General features: G+C 37.6%; 1 protein-coding gene across 2 annotated transcripts in view; it reads left to right on the top strand.

Moving 5' to 3' along the window:
* Positions 1-16,867, top strand: part of MYO16 (myosin XVI) — a 533,335-nt gene that overhangs the window by 480,105 nt on the left and 36,363 nt on the right. For both annotated transcript variants that reach the window (XM_070408604.1, XM_070408603.1), the window contains exon 33: positions 4,045-4,203. In XM_070408604.1, the coding sequence (XP_070264705.1) occupies positions 4,045-4,203 (159 nt within the window). The remainder of the gene's footprint in view (positions 1-4,044; positions 4,204-16,867) is intronic.

Genomic DNA, 16,867 nt, shown 5'->3' with positions numbered 1-16,867 from the left:
GTCTCCATAAAATATGCATCTTGTGTGTGCACTTTTATAACCAAGGCTTTTTCAGATTTAATGCCCACGTCCTCTTGATTTGTCGTTGTGATAATTTCTTCAGTGCTTACATACAGGGTAACGGGCATGCTTTTGACAAGGGACATTGCAACCATTCATGCTCTAAACTGACACTTTACAACAAAATCAAATGATTGAGAATTTCTGCATTTGACCCACATTGTGACTGAATCGAGATATTAACAAGTTTGGGCACAGATGCTATTATGTGTTTGTAACTAACTTGGAGTAGGGTGTTTGTGAGCTAAGGCTGACACAGAATTTACTATGCTAAGAATCCTCCAGTTAAAATTAATGAGTAAGGATAACCCAAGAGTGGGGACGCATATATTGATGTTGCAACTCTAGTTCAGTGGCTCAAGTACAACTTTTCAGATCTGAGTTCATTACCACTGAGGATGGGTGATAAAGCCACAGAAAGGAAGCTACCTTATCCTCTTACACCAGCACATGAAATAAGGAGGGAAGACTTTACATAAGGGGTCAGGCACAGGAATGAGTGTGGGTGGATGGTGGAGCCCTTCATGCCTTAGTCTGAATTCATCTGCAACCCTAACTAATTGTGAAATGTTTGCATGTAGATTAACCTCCACGAGCCTCAATGAGCTCATCTTGAAAATAGGCACGATAGTGACAGCTCTTCAGAATTGTTAAGAAAACAAGAGCTAAGTCAAGTATCACATCTAGCTGGGATTAGAACATAATAAACACTCAGGAGATGGTAATTATTGTAAAAGCAATGTGAATAATAATCATTAGGTTGGCCATTAATTCTTAGCTTACATTAAGAAGACATTCTCTTATTCCAATCCAGAACCACCCTTGAGTAGACATATGCTTTTAATATAAGCATAGAAAGAAAACCTTAGTAGATAATGTAAGGGTCACAGTTTATTGTGACAAATTTAAAAACATTTATTGACGCCCTAGCTGGTTTGGCTCAATGGATGCAGCTTCATCTGAGAACTGAAGGCTCCAGGGTTCAATTCCAGTCAAGGGCACATACCTTGAGAGTGTGAGGCAATCAATCGATGTGTCTCTCTCACATCGATGTTTCTCTCTCTGTCTCTCCCCCTACCTTCCACTCTCTCTAAAAAAGTCAATGGAAAATATCTTTGGGTGAGGATTAACAAAAAATAAATAAAAATTAAAAATAATTAAAAATAAGAACATCTATTGGCTACAATTTCACCTGCTGATCTGAAATGTGAGAAGACTTTTTAAACTTTACTAGCAAAAGTGGAGGCTTTGACTATAATTTAAATATATCATTTGTTGATGAGATAGAAATTAGTTATGAGGAAAGCTCGCATCAAATACTCATGCCGAGACACAGTGTCTCAGAGGGTTGAGTCTTGTAGAACCACACATAAGAGGACTGTCCCCATTTACCCAAGGAGGTTCTCCCTACTTCATACCCTTTTGTTGTAACCTCCCTCTGTGCTGAGAACCAAAGCTAAACTCTGCCTGCCTGCCGTGGCCTCACCAGCCCTGGGTGATAGGCCTGTCCTCCTTTCTCACCTACCCTTTGCTTCCACGTGCCCAACTCCTTAGGACCTGGTTCCTTGGAAAAGGTGAGCTCTTCCGTGTTTGAGACCTTTAGACATGGGGAAGGTTGTCTATAAACACAGTTGCTTGTTTCCCTCCTTTTTCTCTAAGCCTCACTGCAACTTCCTAGGTATGTTTTCCTGGCCCATGCTTTCTGAAAATGTTGGCTGCCTACCCCCACTTCCCAGTAAGTTTTCTACCCAGCTGGGATTTCACCACTTTTACTTATCTTCTTGTTTCTTGGCTTGTCTGTTATCAAACTGGCCAGTAAGCTCCAAGTTGCCTATATTCATTATTGTATCTCCAGCACTTGGAGGGAGGGTGTTGGGCACATGGTGGCCACTCAATAAACAACTGAATTAAAGAATGGAAAAAAAAATTAGTCTTAAAGAGAAATAAAAGTTGGTGAATGTCTGTATCTTGAAACGACTTTAAAATAAAACTTGATTTACTAACTTTCCAAAGACTAAAAAGGAACAATGACCAAATAGAGTTGACCAAATTGAATAGATATTCTTTCAGTTACAGCCTTCTTGGCGATTGCTTATTGTCAAGAGCTGAGATCACCCAACCTCAAGGGCATCATTGTTCTTATGCATATTGGCTTGACCAAAGCCTTTTTAAGTATAAGGAGTCAGGCGCTGCAATGGTTCCCTGGATCATTGAAATATAAAAGCTTCTCCTTGATCTTCAAAGACCTGTTCATTTTGCCCTCATTCTAACTGTCTAGCATTTTCTACTCTAAACCTTAGCACGCCTTCCTGTTTAGGCAGCTGGATTGCTCCTTGTGCTGCACATTATTTACTGGTACATGAGTGGCCACTGCACTGTGGGTGATCTGAACAAGATCCTCACTGGAGGGTAAGGATGAGGCAGGGTTGTTGAGTGGCGAGCACATTCCAGGCAGAGGGAATGCATAGACCAAAGCACTGAGATGCGAGTCGATATAGAGCAGTTGGGAAAATGCCCATCTGGGAAAATGGCCTGTAGTGCTATTGAGTATGAGTCTCAGGGGCAAGGGGAGAGAATGTCCAGGAGGAAGAGTTAGAAAGGATCAAGCTAAGCTCTAGAGGGCCGCCTGGTTTGCCTCCTTCCTTCTTCTTTTCCTTCCTCTCTCCCTCCCTCTTATATCCCTCCTTATTTTCCCTATTTCCTTCCTTGGGATTTAAACAGCAATTCGTTGAAATGACATAGCCTAATTTGTCTTCTCGTGAAAACAAAACCTGAACAATTGTTAGAATACATAGATTAAAATTCTATTCTACCTCTTTCCACCTGCATGACTGTGAGTGACCTTAACTCCCTTTTCAGCAATACAGGGATAGCCTCTCTGCCTATTGAAGTCCTGGTTATGGGGATCATGGCTGATAAACTCTTCTTCCCCATGTAAAGTATAAAAAGCAAATTATGCCTTTGAATAATTTGTTAGCCTAAAACTTCAGACAGGCCTAACTATAGACAGCCATAATCTACTGTGTACCAACAGACAAGAACAGAAAGAGCATGGATATCCTTGATGTCAAGCAATAATCTCCAAGTAAGTTGGAGTTTTTTTTGAGGTCCCTGAGGAAGCAAGAGCCAATCCCTATATGCCTGGCCAATCTGGGAGGGGGACCTGACTTTGGGGATGGGAGTTGTTGGGGAGAGCCGGTCTGACACCATGATGACAAATGTGCTTCATTTGTACATTCTTGTAGACCCTGCCTAAGGATGATACTATCCTTATGTAAACATCAACCTCAGTTAGACATTGTTCCAAACCTTAGTGTTTGTTATATTTTACTTTATTATTAATACATAGTTTTAAAAAATCCTTATTGGGCTTTTTAGCCTAATTTGGACAATGATTTCTATGTTTGCATATCTGAGAGCATTCAACTTGAGACATACAATAACATGTAAGTAGTTTTGCTAGGATATAGAATAAAGAGGTAAGGATTTGAAGTTTAATATTCCTATGGATAATAACACATTTTACACTTATATTGAAAATATATTTCTTATTTTATTCCAAAGCTGTAAGATTGCTTCAGCTCTGCTCAGTTTAATAATTCAGAAACTGAATTCAGAGACATAATTATTGCCATATTTTTAGGAAATAGATTTCTCAAATGGTCACTGCTATAACAATAAGTGACATATGACATCAAAAATTCCTTATAGACATGTTTGAAAATAACAAATTATCAAATTGATTTTCACCACTTAGTTTAACAATGTTTGTTAAATATGGTATAGGCCATTGTGTTTAACAATGCTTTGGCAAAATTTAAAAAATATTTTGTAGGCCATAAATTTGAATAAATATTGTTACTGAGTTGTCATTTTAAATGTAATTAATGATTTGATGAGTTCATTATTCCATTTCAGTATTTTATTCAACATATTCGGTCTACTTTAGCAGAAAAGAGTAATCACTTCTAAAATTTATTTTAGGTTTTGAAACTAACATGAACCTGACTAGCCGAGATGATCCCGGTACATCAGAGATCACACCAGAGACTCAAGATAGAAACGCAAACAACCATGGAATTCAATTATCTAATTCACTCTGTAGTGCTGTCACTACTGAAAATGGCAATTCCGTCTCAAATGGTAAGCACATCTTAAACTCAGTACGAAATAGATAAATTTTAAATTGCATCAACTCCAAATTTTAAATTGAAGAACGGATTTAAAACATAAAAATGAAGTAGGCTTAAAAGCTGGAAAACAGTTGCTCAGTGGTTAGAGCATTAGCCCACGGATCAAATAGTTAAGGGTTTGATTCCCGGTCAAAGGCATGTACCTAGGTTGCAGGTTGGATCCCTGGCCTCCGTAGGAGTGAGTGTCAGAGGCAACCAATCCATGTGTCTCTCTTACATTGATGTTTCTCTCTCCCTCCCTCCTTCCTTGCCACTCTCTCTAAAAATCAATGGAAAAAATATCCTCGGGTGGAGATTAACAATAATAATAAAAAAAGAAAATAGAATATAAACTATGAAACGTCTCTGTGGGGCATATTGACAACTCATTATAGGATAAATCAAAGAACTAAAATCATTTTCAGTATTAAATGACTTTTCAGAAATATTTATGGAGAATTTGATCTATGAGAACCAGTATAAAATGAGACTTATACTGAGCAGAGGAAGTTAATTCACTCTTTTTCTTCTCATACCTAAAAAGTGTGAAGGGAAAATAATATTGAAGGCATGGTAAACACCAAATTGGGCTTTAAGTGTTTAATTGGATTATATGAATGTATCATTTGGAAATTGGCTTGACTGTATGTATCCAAAAGTTTCCTAATAGTAGCTTAAACAAATAACTTATTTCTCTCACACATAAAAGAGCCCCAGGGCTTCTAATAATGGTTAATGAAAAGATTCAGTCCAACCCATTTCTGAGAATATCCAAAAACATGTCAAATAAAAATGTTTAAATTTGTTTAATCTGACCCACTGCACTAGAAATCTAAGTCAGTGAAACACTGGAAGGGAATGAAAAAGTGAGTAAGAAATGCAATGGAAGCCAAGCAAAGAACCCCACATAGTCTAACTGTTCTCCAAGGGATGTTTGGGGCACTCACCTCATGCAGAGAAGACTGGGCTGTGCTTCTGACTGCCTCCTGGGATCGAGGGGCCAGACTGAGTCTGGGGTCTGCCAAGGCCAAGGGGTGGGGCCTTGAAGTGTCCATCCTAAGGATCAGTTGAATCAGAATCAGGAACCACATCACCTATGAATCATATCAATCCAACCTCAAGAACTGATATGACCCACAGGTGCCTGAGAGAAAACAATTATTTATATATATATATATAGCATGTTACGCTTCAATTCAATACATAGTCAAAAAGTACCAGGCACAAAATAAGCTGAAAAATATTCTAAGCAGAAATAGCAGTCAATTGCAGTATATACATGGCTGCTCAAAAGATCAGACTTCAAATGCACATTCTTTAAAATAAGTGTGTTTACGATGCCCAGGGAGATAAAAGATTGAGAATTTCAGCAGAAATGGGAAACAATAAAAACATGTCAAATGGAAATTCTGAAATTAAAAAAATACAGTCATAAAATTAAGTATAATGGAGGATGAGTTTAAAGTTAATTAGACACAGTCATTTAAAAATAAAAACCTGGGGCAGTGAAAGATAACTCAGAAAATATCCAGAAGGAGACACAAAGAAGCAAAGAAGAAGAATGGAAATGCCAGGAAATGGTTTAGAGGCATAAAGGATTCAGTCAGGGAGGAGGACGACTGGAATCCTAGGGAAAGAAGAGAAGGTACATGGGCAAGAGAAAGGATTTGGTGAGAAATGTTAGAGAATTCCCGATGCTGATGAAAGCCTCAAGACACAGACTTGAGTTGGCAGCTCCCTAGGAAGTTTAACATACACTTTCTGTATGACCCACCAATCCCACTCCTGGTTATTTATTTACCCAACGGAAATGAAAACAGTGTCCATACAAATACCTGAATGCAAATGCTTGTGCCTGAATTAATAATCCCTAGCCCTGGAAATAAAGTTTTCTTCAACTGGCGCCTAGGTTGTATTAGCTACCTAATGCTGTATAAAAATTACCTCTGCCTCCCCAAACTTGGAGGCTACATACTACAACAAACAGCTATTATTGTCCAATTTTTTGGGTGAGGAATCTGGATGTGGCTGAGCTGATTGCCTTTGGTACAAAGTCCCTTGTGAGATTGCTGTCAGCTCTCAGCCAAAACTATAGTCATCTTGACACTTGGTTGACAGATGGTCCATTTTCAAGGTTACTCGCATGGGCCCTGGGAGGCCTCAGAAGATCCACTTCCCTGCTCACTTACATGGGCTTCTCCATAGGGTGGCCTCACAGCAGGGCAGATGGCTTCCCCCAGAGCAAGCAATCCACAATAGCCAGAAAGAATACCCGTGAGGGAAGCCACTGTCTTTACACAGCCTATTCTTGGATGGGACATTGTTAGAAGAAAGTTATATATTCAGTCCACTTGATAGGAGGCCACTATATGAGGTGTGAGTGCCTAGAGTGGACCCATTTGGGGCTATTTTTCAGGCTGACCAACTGGCAGCACAAGGGAAAACTCTGCAGTAAAAAACCATGAACTATTATACGTCACCAAATGGATGAATCTCAAACACATTGCCCTAAGTGAAAAAAAGTTAGAATCTGAATACTGTAAGTGTGATTCCATTTATATGACATTTTGGAAAAGGCAACACTATTGGACAGAAAATATGAGTGGTTGCTAGAGGCTGGATATAGCACAGGGAGCAGAGGACGGACTGCTGTCTTAGTCAGTTCTGGCTGCTGTGACAAAATGCCAAAGACAGGGTGACTAGTCAACAGCAGAAATGTACTGCTCACATTTCTGGAGGCTACACATCCCAGATCAGGGTGCCAGCATAGTCAGGTTCTGGGGAGGGCTCTCTTTCAGGTTGCAGACTGCTGACTGCCCACTTCTATGTCTCCCAGGGCAGAGGGGCCAGGGAGCTCTCCCGGGACCCTTTTTTAAGGGCGCTAATCCCATTCATAAGAGCTCTGCCCTCATGACCTAGTGTCCTTCCAGAGGCCCCACCTTCCACCTGCCATCACCTTGGGGAATAGGATTTCAACATGGGGGGGACACAGACATTCAGACCACAATGAACGACAGAGGGTATATGGTGCTATTGACAAACAGGAATGCATGTGTTCCCATAAATCCACAGATGTGTGCATCTAATAAGGGTGGCTCTTTCTCTCTGTAAATGTGATTTTGGTACAAATAGAAAAGAAAATATGCAAAACCTGAATAGAATAAATAGAAAGAAAAATGCTCCTAGTTATATCGGTGGTAAAATAAAGACCAAGCCTGAGTCTTAAAAACAGCCAGCAGTTGAAAAGACAAAATACCTTCAAAGGAGTAACAAAGTCCAAAGACAATGAAAGGACATATTTAACATGTCAAGTAAAATAACTGCCAATCCAGAATTTATAAGCAATAAAAAACTCATAAGAATGAAGGGGAGTTAGAATATTTGTGGAAAAAAATAAAAACTGAAGAATTAAACATGGGCAGACTCAAAATGTTCAGAGATTCAAAGAGGAATACAGAACAATTTTTAAAAGTCAGTGAGGTCAGGAGAGGGTAAAAGACAATATTTAATATTCTAAACCAATTTCAAAGGTAACCACTGAAAGAATAATAGTGGGGTATATAATTCCCAAACTAATAGAAAGAGTAAAATATAATAATAAAAAGTCAATTAATCAAAAGGATGGCCAAAGGAGGGAGGGGAGGGGGAAGTAAAATAGAAATATCTGAAAGGTTACACAAATAGAAAGGTCTTAGATGGTAGATAAGAAAGCATATATGAAAACAGTTAAACATCATTGAATCACATGAACTTTAAAAGACTCTCATCTTGTATAAGTTCACATTAAAAATAAATTGATTAAGATATTTTATAGCCTAAGATTTCTAAAGAATATGTAAAACATAAGGATAATGAAAATGTTAATGTAAATAAATAGAAAATGAAGATTCATCATGAACATAATTTAAAACAATTGTCATCTATTTTGAAAATAAAAACTACATATCTGTTACACACACATACACACACATACAGTTTTAACTGATGACAATAAAAATGTAACAGAATTTGTGGGGTGCTGCTAACCCCTTAATCAATGGAAATTTATAGCTTTATGCATATTATAGCAAAAGAACAAAGACTGAAAAGCAGTGTTAAAAATGTCAACAAGTTAGAAACAAATATTAAACATCAAGAAAATGGAAGGAGCCCTAACCAGTTTTTCTCAGTGGATAGAGCATCAGCCTGTGGACTGAAGCCTCTCAGGTTTGATTCTGGTCAAGGGCATGTTCCAGAGTTGCAGGCTTGATCCTTGGCACCAGACTGGGCCTTGTGGGAGGCAACCAATCGATTTGTCTCTAACATCAATACATCAATGTCTCTCTCTCTCTCTCTCTCTCTCTCTCTCTCTCTCTCTCTTTCTCTCTCTCTCTCTCTCTCTCTCTCTCTCTCTCTCTCTCTCTCTCTCTTTCTCTCTCCTCCTCCCTTCCCTCCCTGCCTCCCTCCCTTTTATTCTCTTAAAAAAAAGGAAAGAGCCCTAACCGGTTTGGCTCAGTGGATAGAGCGGCCTGCAGACTGAAAGGTCCCAGGTTCGATTCCGGTCAAGGGCATGTACCTTGGTTGCGGGCACATCCCCAGTGGGAGGTGTGCAGGAGGCAGCTGATCCATGTTTCTCTCTCACTGATGTTTCTAACTCTCTATCCCTCTCCCTTCCTCTCTGTAAAAAATCAATAAAATATATATATAAAAAAAGGAAGGAAAGATGTAATAAAGATAAGGAAATAAGTTATTGAAATACAAAACAAGCAAGAAAGCTGAAAGTTAGTTCTTTGAAAAAACTTGATTTGAAACATGAATAAAATGATAATTCTCTTACAAGAGCAATAGAGAAATAAAGTGGACACAATAGCCAATGCTAGGAATGACAAGGGGGATCTACCACAGATCTTGCAGAAATTAAAAAATAAGAAGAATAAATTGTGAACATATTTATGCCAAAAATAATGTGTAAATTTAGATGAACAGATATATATCTCACAAAAGAACAATACGACCAACAAAAATGGAGAAAAGTAATAGGAAAGCTACTTGCCACTTGTTGGCCTTCAGCTGACGATAAGCCAGGTTCCAGAGGAGACTTAGAATATGCCTGGTCTCCTGACAGTCACCTTGTTTGAATGCCACAGGGAAGTTGGTTGGTGCATCCCTAATGCTCTCACTGTGCTTCTAAGTTGAAAATAATTGTATCAGATGATTTCACACATTTTCTGCTTATTGCTTTATATCAGAATATTTTCAGATATAACTGGTAAGGTGGTAAAAAAAAAAGAAATAGGAAAGCTGAATAATAATGTAAATATTAAATTAATTTGTAATTGAATACTCTTTTACAAAAAAAACCCCTCTAGGCCCAAATAGCTTTTCTGGTAAATTCTCCCAAAATTCTAAAGATGAAATAATGCCGGTGTTACACAAACTCTTCCAGAGGCTAGGAATAAAGAAGGATAAAGCGGAGGCGGGGGCAGGGGGGAGGGGAGGACCAACAATTCTTCCAGCTTTTGCAAATAGCCACTTAGTTTATGACAAACATGGCATTGAAGGACACAGGGGGAAGCATAATCAACTACTATCCACGTGAAAAATAAATGAAAGGACTCCTACTCCACGCTGTTCACACAAAGCAATTCCTGGTGGTTTATAGAGTTAAATGTCAAATATGAAATAAAATGTATAGAAGAAATACGGAAAAATATTGTTTTTACCTCAGAGGTGTGAAAAGAAAGAAGGGTTCCTTACACAGAACACAAAATCCTGCTAACTTTAATGGAAAAATAATTATATATTCAGAGTTTACTTAAATTAAAAAAAAAGATAACTGAATAGAAAATTGAATTGGATATATGAATAAGCACTTAAATAGACATTTTAATAAAGTCAAACGTCACTAGTAATTAGAGAAATGCAAATTAAAACCACAATGTGGTACCCACTAGGCACCCTGTAGAATTAGAGAATCGACAGGCAAGGAGGAGGGGCTAAAAGATAACCACAAAGTCAGAACAGTGATTCATTTCATATGCAGAAGAAAAGAGCCTACAGTGATTAGGTGAGAGAATGATGGGGGGTTCCGGGTAGCTGACAATGCATCTATTCCTTGACTTATGTGGTAGTTCCAGTTCCACAATTTCAAAATATTGGGGTAGAGAGAGAATGAGAGAGGAAAGGAGATTTTAGGATGGATGGTAGATTCCCAGGGCTGTGGAACTCCATGGCCCTCAGAGATTCCAGCTTCACTATCCTATCTTTTGCTGCTCCCAAGGTCAGTGCTGGGGATGTAGTTTTTCAGCTGAGCAGACCCAATGATGTTCATTGTTGATTTATCAAAGAGGAAAGATAAGAATGGATATAAGATGAACATTGGCCAGGGCAATTGCACTGGTAATTATAATCACACTTTGGGAGTAGTCTGGTGGTAGGTAGTTGGTTGGGCAGATCTCTTCAAGCTTAGGTCTCTGGAGTAATGTAGGAATGGTCTGGTGGCTCAGGAAAATGAAAGATAATGAAAGATGTTTTTAATGAGAGAGAGAGAGGGAGAGAGGGAGGGAGGGAGAGGAAGAGAGAGAGAGAAAGAGAGAGTGAGGAGAGGGCAGGGGAGGGGTGGAGGGAGGGGAGGAGAAGGGAGGGGGGGAGGATTACAGAGGGATTACATATAATAATTATAAGTATTGGGTTCACAAGAAGAAGATTTTGGTTGCAATGTGAGGGAGTGGGATGGGATGATGACACTGATGAAATAAGGATTTTTAGACGAGTAACAAAAGCATCTAGAAAAAAGAACTGCAATTTGACAAAGAATGATATAGGCTCCCAGAATCCCCCAATTTTGGCCTTGCTTAAATGACATTTATAATTATATGCAGGTTATAAAAATTATACATGTTTTATGTGACAGTTTGGAAAATGCAGGAAAGAATAAAGAATACAAACTACCATCAGTTCTATTACCAAAAATACTTCAATTATTTGAGTAACGTTTGGGAATATGTCTGGTATTCCACTGTGTCAAATTTTATTTTTTCAAATGAACATATATGCATTTCTATATAATATATTTGATTTTTAAAATAATATTGTACATATAATTTTAATAATCTGCTTTTCCCTTAAGAATATCATGTAATTTATCCCCATGTCAACAAATATAGATCTGAATTGTTTACAGTTACCCATTAATGGTCCTGGATGCATAGCATTCCATCATATGGGATTATTATGATTTAAAATAACCAAGCCCTATTTGTTGGATATTAAAATTATACCCCAATTTTCCACCCTTAAAATAACACTGAGTGTTTATGATGTATTACTCAAGCTTGATTAAAATAGACATTTGGTAAAACTTTTTACATTAATGTATAATGCTCAGATTTATGTGTGTGCCTAGATAGAAATATTGAGATATAATCTTTTAATAAATTACTTTCTGAAATCTCTGATGATAACCTTTTGTGAGGCAGTAAGTATAACAAATGTATGCACTTATATTCAAATTAAATTTCTTAAAGTAATAAAAATGGAATATGAATAACAGCAGTAGGCATCAAGTGTGTGATAGAATATTTCACAAAAGTTGTATATATCTAGTAAGAAGATAAGTAACACCATTTTACTTGCAATCTTATGGTATTTTAAGACTAGCCATTAAACAAAAAAAAGAGAAATTTAAAATATATTAAGTGATCAAGTCTGAATAAACAAATATTTTAGAAAGATGATAGTATACCCATTATTTTTGCCAAAGTTTCATTTCATAACATTCTCCCTAGCTCACCGTAGATGATGAGTACCCTACCATAAAGAAAGAGAAAAATGAAAACTTTATTTCACCAAAATATTTAATTTGTTCATGTTTTGATTGAAATGTAAAAGCTATGGTTCCGGAAATGGTACTAGCAAACTAAATACAAAAACAACAACAACAACAGAACCAACCCTATGATTCTTACACTAAAAATCAAAATAAAACCAAAGGCCAATGGAATAAACAAAAACTGCTCTCTACCAAAATGGAAATTTTTGTAGAATACATTCCTTGAAATTAATAAAATAAAATTATGTCACCAGGAATATCAGGCTTCTAAACCTCAACATAGTATACTTTCAAACATTGGAACACAGACTCGTATGTTGTTCCTTAATGCTTATAGGGTTAAGATTTTAAAATAAAGCCAGAAAACCACTTGAATATCTTGAGAATTATACATACAAAAGGAAAATTATTTCAAATGGAATTTTAAGTTTTCAAGGCCACTTGATATGTTTAAGTTGATCTTCTTTGTGAATACAGCCTTCCTATGATTATTAAAATCCCTGGTACAATGCCCTGGATACTTAGCCACTCAGTAAGCAGTTATCGATGAAAACAATGTTGCATATTACATATGCACCAGTGAATCCTGTGCAGGAGGCAGAGTCAGAAAATGTCTCCTAGTTGGTAGGATAAAAATTAAACAGATATTACACATGTGCAACACATGATATATTCATGATCATTATAGTTCTTAAAGTGGCTATTAGTACTGATTCATAATTCACAATCTACAGTCAATGTGCTTTCTAAATAAAGGCACAAGATGGAAATAAATGTTTAAAATAACTTGAAGTCCTAATTGAATCAGAAGTAGTGTTATTTTTTTCTAGGAAACGATTTCTCTCTTGAATGCCAGTATCTGCATGCTACCTCTGCTTCCCAGAAATAATTATCTGTTTGTTCATTTGCTGAAATATAGTTATGTGTGGGTAATTATAGCTATCACTTACTTTAATTGCCATCCTTTTACTGATGTGAACACAGACTTAGATCTTTTTTGTATACTTAATTATTCCCTGGACTTGTGGTTATTTATCATTATATTAGAGAACAGTTTTTAGTGTTAGAATGTTTTAGTTATATCAAACAAAATATTATGAATATAAAGATGTCTGTTTTGTGAGGAAATACAGACGTAAAAAAATCCCATCTAAGACATTTTATGCTCAGTATGATTTTCTTTTTTGCTGCTCAATGAATATACATTTTATGGCTGGACATTAAGAAAAATGGCAATTAAAGTATACAGTTAGCATCTTTGATTTTTACATTTATCATTCTGTGAAGATTACAGCTTTTTATTTGCACTATGCTCATCCTCAGTGCACAACAAGAATTATCTGTGGTGATAAAGGGCTTTCCACAGGGAAGGCCTGGGCCAGACTATTTGCAGGACCAGGACTCCACATTCTTTGCATAGACTCCAGCACCATATTGAATTTAGCGCCTTTGTAGCAATAAATCACACTGACTAGGAACATCAAGTACGGCTTTCATTAGCTATGCCTCAAGATAGATCCAGACCAAAGACAAAAGAGCCTCTGGTTAGAGCCTCTGAAATATATTCATATGTACATTTTCTACAACATCGTTTTGTTTATGGGAATTTATAGATTCTTTGGAACTCATACTGTTGTCTGACTCAAAGGCTCACTGCCAGCGGAAGCAAGCCTTCACTTGACAATCTGGAATACTGTGCAGTTATCTATTTTGAGCAACAGAAGGTAGCTTTGCAAAGAAAGCAAGCTCCTCGGGCATTTAGTTAAAAATCTTTTGAAGTCATATGAAATAATTTTTAATTCCGATTTTATTTAATTAAATTTCCCCCACTGTGGTTGAGAAGTCAGGGTTGAAAATGGCTGGATTGAAATGCTGAAGCTTGATTTCCTTTTTCCTTTTAAAGAGTATACTCTTTGCTCATCATTGATTTCATGTTCTTAGAGTCATCCTTCACTCCCTATTTCTTGCCTCTTGCCAATACACTCTCAATACTCTTGCTGGGTGTGTGTGCAAAGCCTGCAAAGGGTCAAGTGGAAGAACACGGAATTGGTATTGCCAGCTTTAGTTTCTTAGCAGGGTTGCACTCTTCCTCTTTGCCTGGACCCCAGTTCTGATGCTTACTAACCCTGTGTCCATGAGAAAATTGTTTAACTTCTCTAGTTCTCACTTTTCTCATTTGAAAAATGGGGATAACCAAAGGATTGCCTCATATGATTGTTATGAGTACTTAGTATGATGAGACTAGCACAAAGTTAGTGCCCAGTAAATATTACCTATACATGGCTATCATAAAAACTTAGATATTTTAGAGCTAGAAGATCCCTGAGAATTTACCCAAGAAAGATAAAAATTTTTATGTATGAAATAGAGGAAGTGCAAAGCAGGATTTAATTTTTTCAAGAACATAAAGGCTATACTGCTAGAATCTTTGACTTATGATTTATTTACACCTAGACCTACATGCACACATGTGTCCAAACAGCCATATCATTTTCATGGCCTATACTGGTATGCAGGGCAATGACAGATATTGCTGTTTGGAGCCTCTGGGATGAATGGAAGTCAGGATATGTAGATGGAGTTCAGGGGGAGGTTGTTTTATCCCTAGGTCGGAGGATTCAAACTAATGTTAAGGGCAGAATGGCAGGAAGATGTCTAGTGAAAGACAGATGCACATCAGTCGATCAAAGCATTTATAACCACCCATTGCATGCAGGCATTTTGCTATGCATGGGGAGTGATAGGAAATATAAGCAACTCAAGATGTGCTCTTTGTGAGCACATATGTAAAATGAAGAAAATACATAAAAGGTTGACAGTACATATCAAGAGAAATCACAAAATAGGACAGCCAGTGACAAGTGTCAAATGAATATGTAAATAATGGTTTTCTATTGCCTCCATATAGAAGAGGAGATTGTTATGGCCTGAGATAGTTAAGGGCATTTCATGGTGAAGGCTGGGATTTTCAAAATAAATAGTATTCAGACTAGAAATAAGGGAATACTCTTCATTGAAGAAAATTTACTACACCATGTCTTTTTGGCCAGGGAGTGAATGGGTTGCTTTGATAGAATAGGTACGTCAATAAGACAGGGGAAAAAAATTTTTAAGAATGTATAGGTCATTGAAGAGTGACTCTGAAAGGGTTGTTCTTGTTTGGAGGGGGCACTGTCTGCTATTTTGGAGAAATTTACCTGATGGTATTATTCAGAGTAAACAATGGAACAAAAACTTTAAGTTGAGAGTACCAATTTGTGTTCTCCACTTGAGCCTTTGCAGGCTGCGTACACACAGCAAGAGTTTTAGAGAATGTATTGGTATAAGAGAAAATAAAAAAGGAGTGAAGGATGACTACAAGAACTTGACACTAAAGATGGAGAATAGTGGACTCTCTAACAGAAAAAAATGAAGTTCTAAGTGGACACTAATTTTGTGGGTAGGATTTGGAGTTCAAGAGCTAGGAAGGACTTCTGGCTATAGATAATTGTTACGGAAACGATGATTATAGTTTTAGAGTTGAGGTGAGGATTCCAAGATGGAAAGATCGGAAAGGCAAATTTTGAAGGAAGCTTGAGAAATGGGGATGTTTGATAGCCTCTAGGGAAAAAGTATAAAGATAAATGAGGGGGGAAAAAAAGAGTATTTGACCTCAAAGCCACACAGAGTGCCACACTTTGAGAAATATACCTTGAGAAGGGCAAACATGCAGGTACAGAATAGGTGGTCGAAGAGCTAGGAGAGCACAGATGTCTAATTTCATAGAAACCAAGAGAGGAATTAAATCATAAATCAGGAAAGACATAAAAAGAAAATCTAAATTCTATTTTTGTTGACTAAACAAACTTGGGTTCCTATGGAATGACAGGAAATTTGACTAGAAGATTCTAACTGGTAGAGCTTATAAAATGCAGTGTCACAACCACCCTTTACAGTTTGTCCCAGTCTGAATCCACATCATAACTGGTAAGAATGTCCTGAAAGACATTCCCTCTTAGCATGTGCCCTGACCAAAAATTGAGCCATGACCTCCTGGTTCATAGGTCAATGCTCAACCACTGAGCCATGCCTGCCAGGCATGTGTGGCTTTTTAAAGGGAAGGTTTCATATTGAACAGACATGCTTAGCACTTTGAGGCAACTGTTGCTGCTATAGAAAGAATATGTTGAAGAAGGGACATAGCACTGTTTAAACTGGAAAAGTATCCTTTGAGAGCCGGGGCTGGGGAAAAGGTTGTGGCCTTGAGACAACCAGAGCAAGTTCTTGTTTTTATAAATTTATTTATTGATTAAGTTATTACATATGTGTCCTTATCCCCACATTAGCCCCCATTCCTCCCACTCATGCCCTCACCCCCCTGTTGTCTGTGTTCATTGGTTAGGCCTATATGCTTGCATATAAGTCCTTTGGTTGATCTCTCTTCCTTACCCCCACCCTCCCCTACCTTCCCTCTGAGGTTTGACGGTCTGATCGATGCTTCTCTGTCTCTGGATCTGTTTTTGTTCATCAGTTTATGTTGTTCATTATATTCCACAAATGAGTGAGATCATGTGATATTTATCTTTCTCTGACTGGCTTATTTCACTTAGCATAATGCTCTCCAGTTCCATCCATGCTGTTGCAAATGGCAAGAATTCCTTCATTTTTACTGCAGCTTAGTATCCCATTGTGTAGATGAGTGCGAGCAATCATTCTGGGGTGGAAACTTACCAATGGAAGTCAACAAGTCGGTGGCTCCAGGTTAATCTTAAATGCCCCCACAACACTGACATTGCAACCCTGTGGGAACACACAGTTGAATTTTCTACCCCCAAGACTTTGCACA

This window comes from Myotis yumanensis, unplaced genomic scaffold (genome assembly GCF_028538775.1).
Source record: "Myotis yumanensis isolate MYYU_CA2020_CCGP unplaced genomic scaffold, mMyoYum1.0.hap1 SCAF_3, whole genome shotgun sequence".
NCBI classification, from domain to species: domain Eukaryota; kingdom Metazoa; phylum Chordata; class Mammalia; order Chiroptera; family Vespertilionidae; genus Myotis; species Myotis yumanensis.
This window is presented reverse-complemented; position numbering and strand designations above follow the sequence as displayed.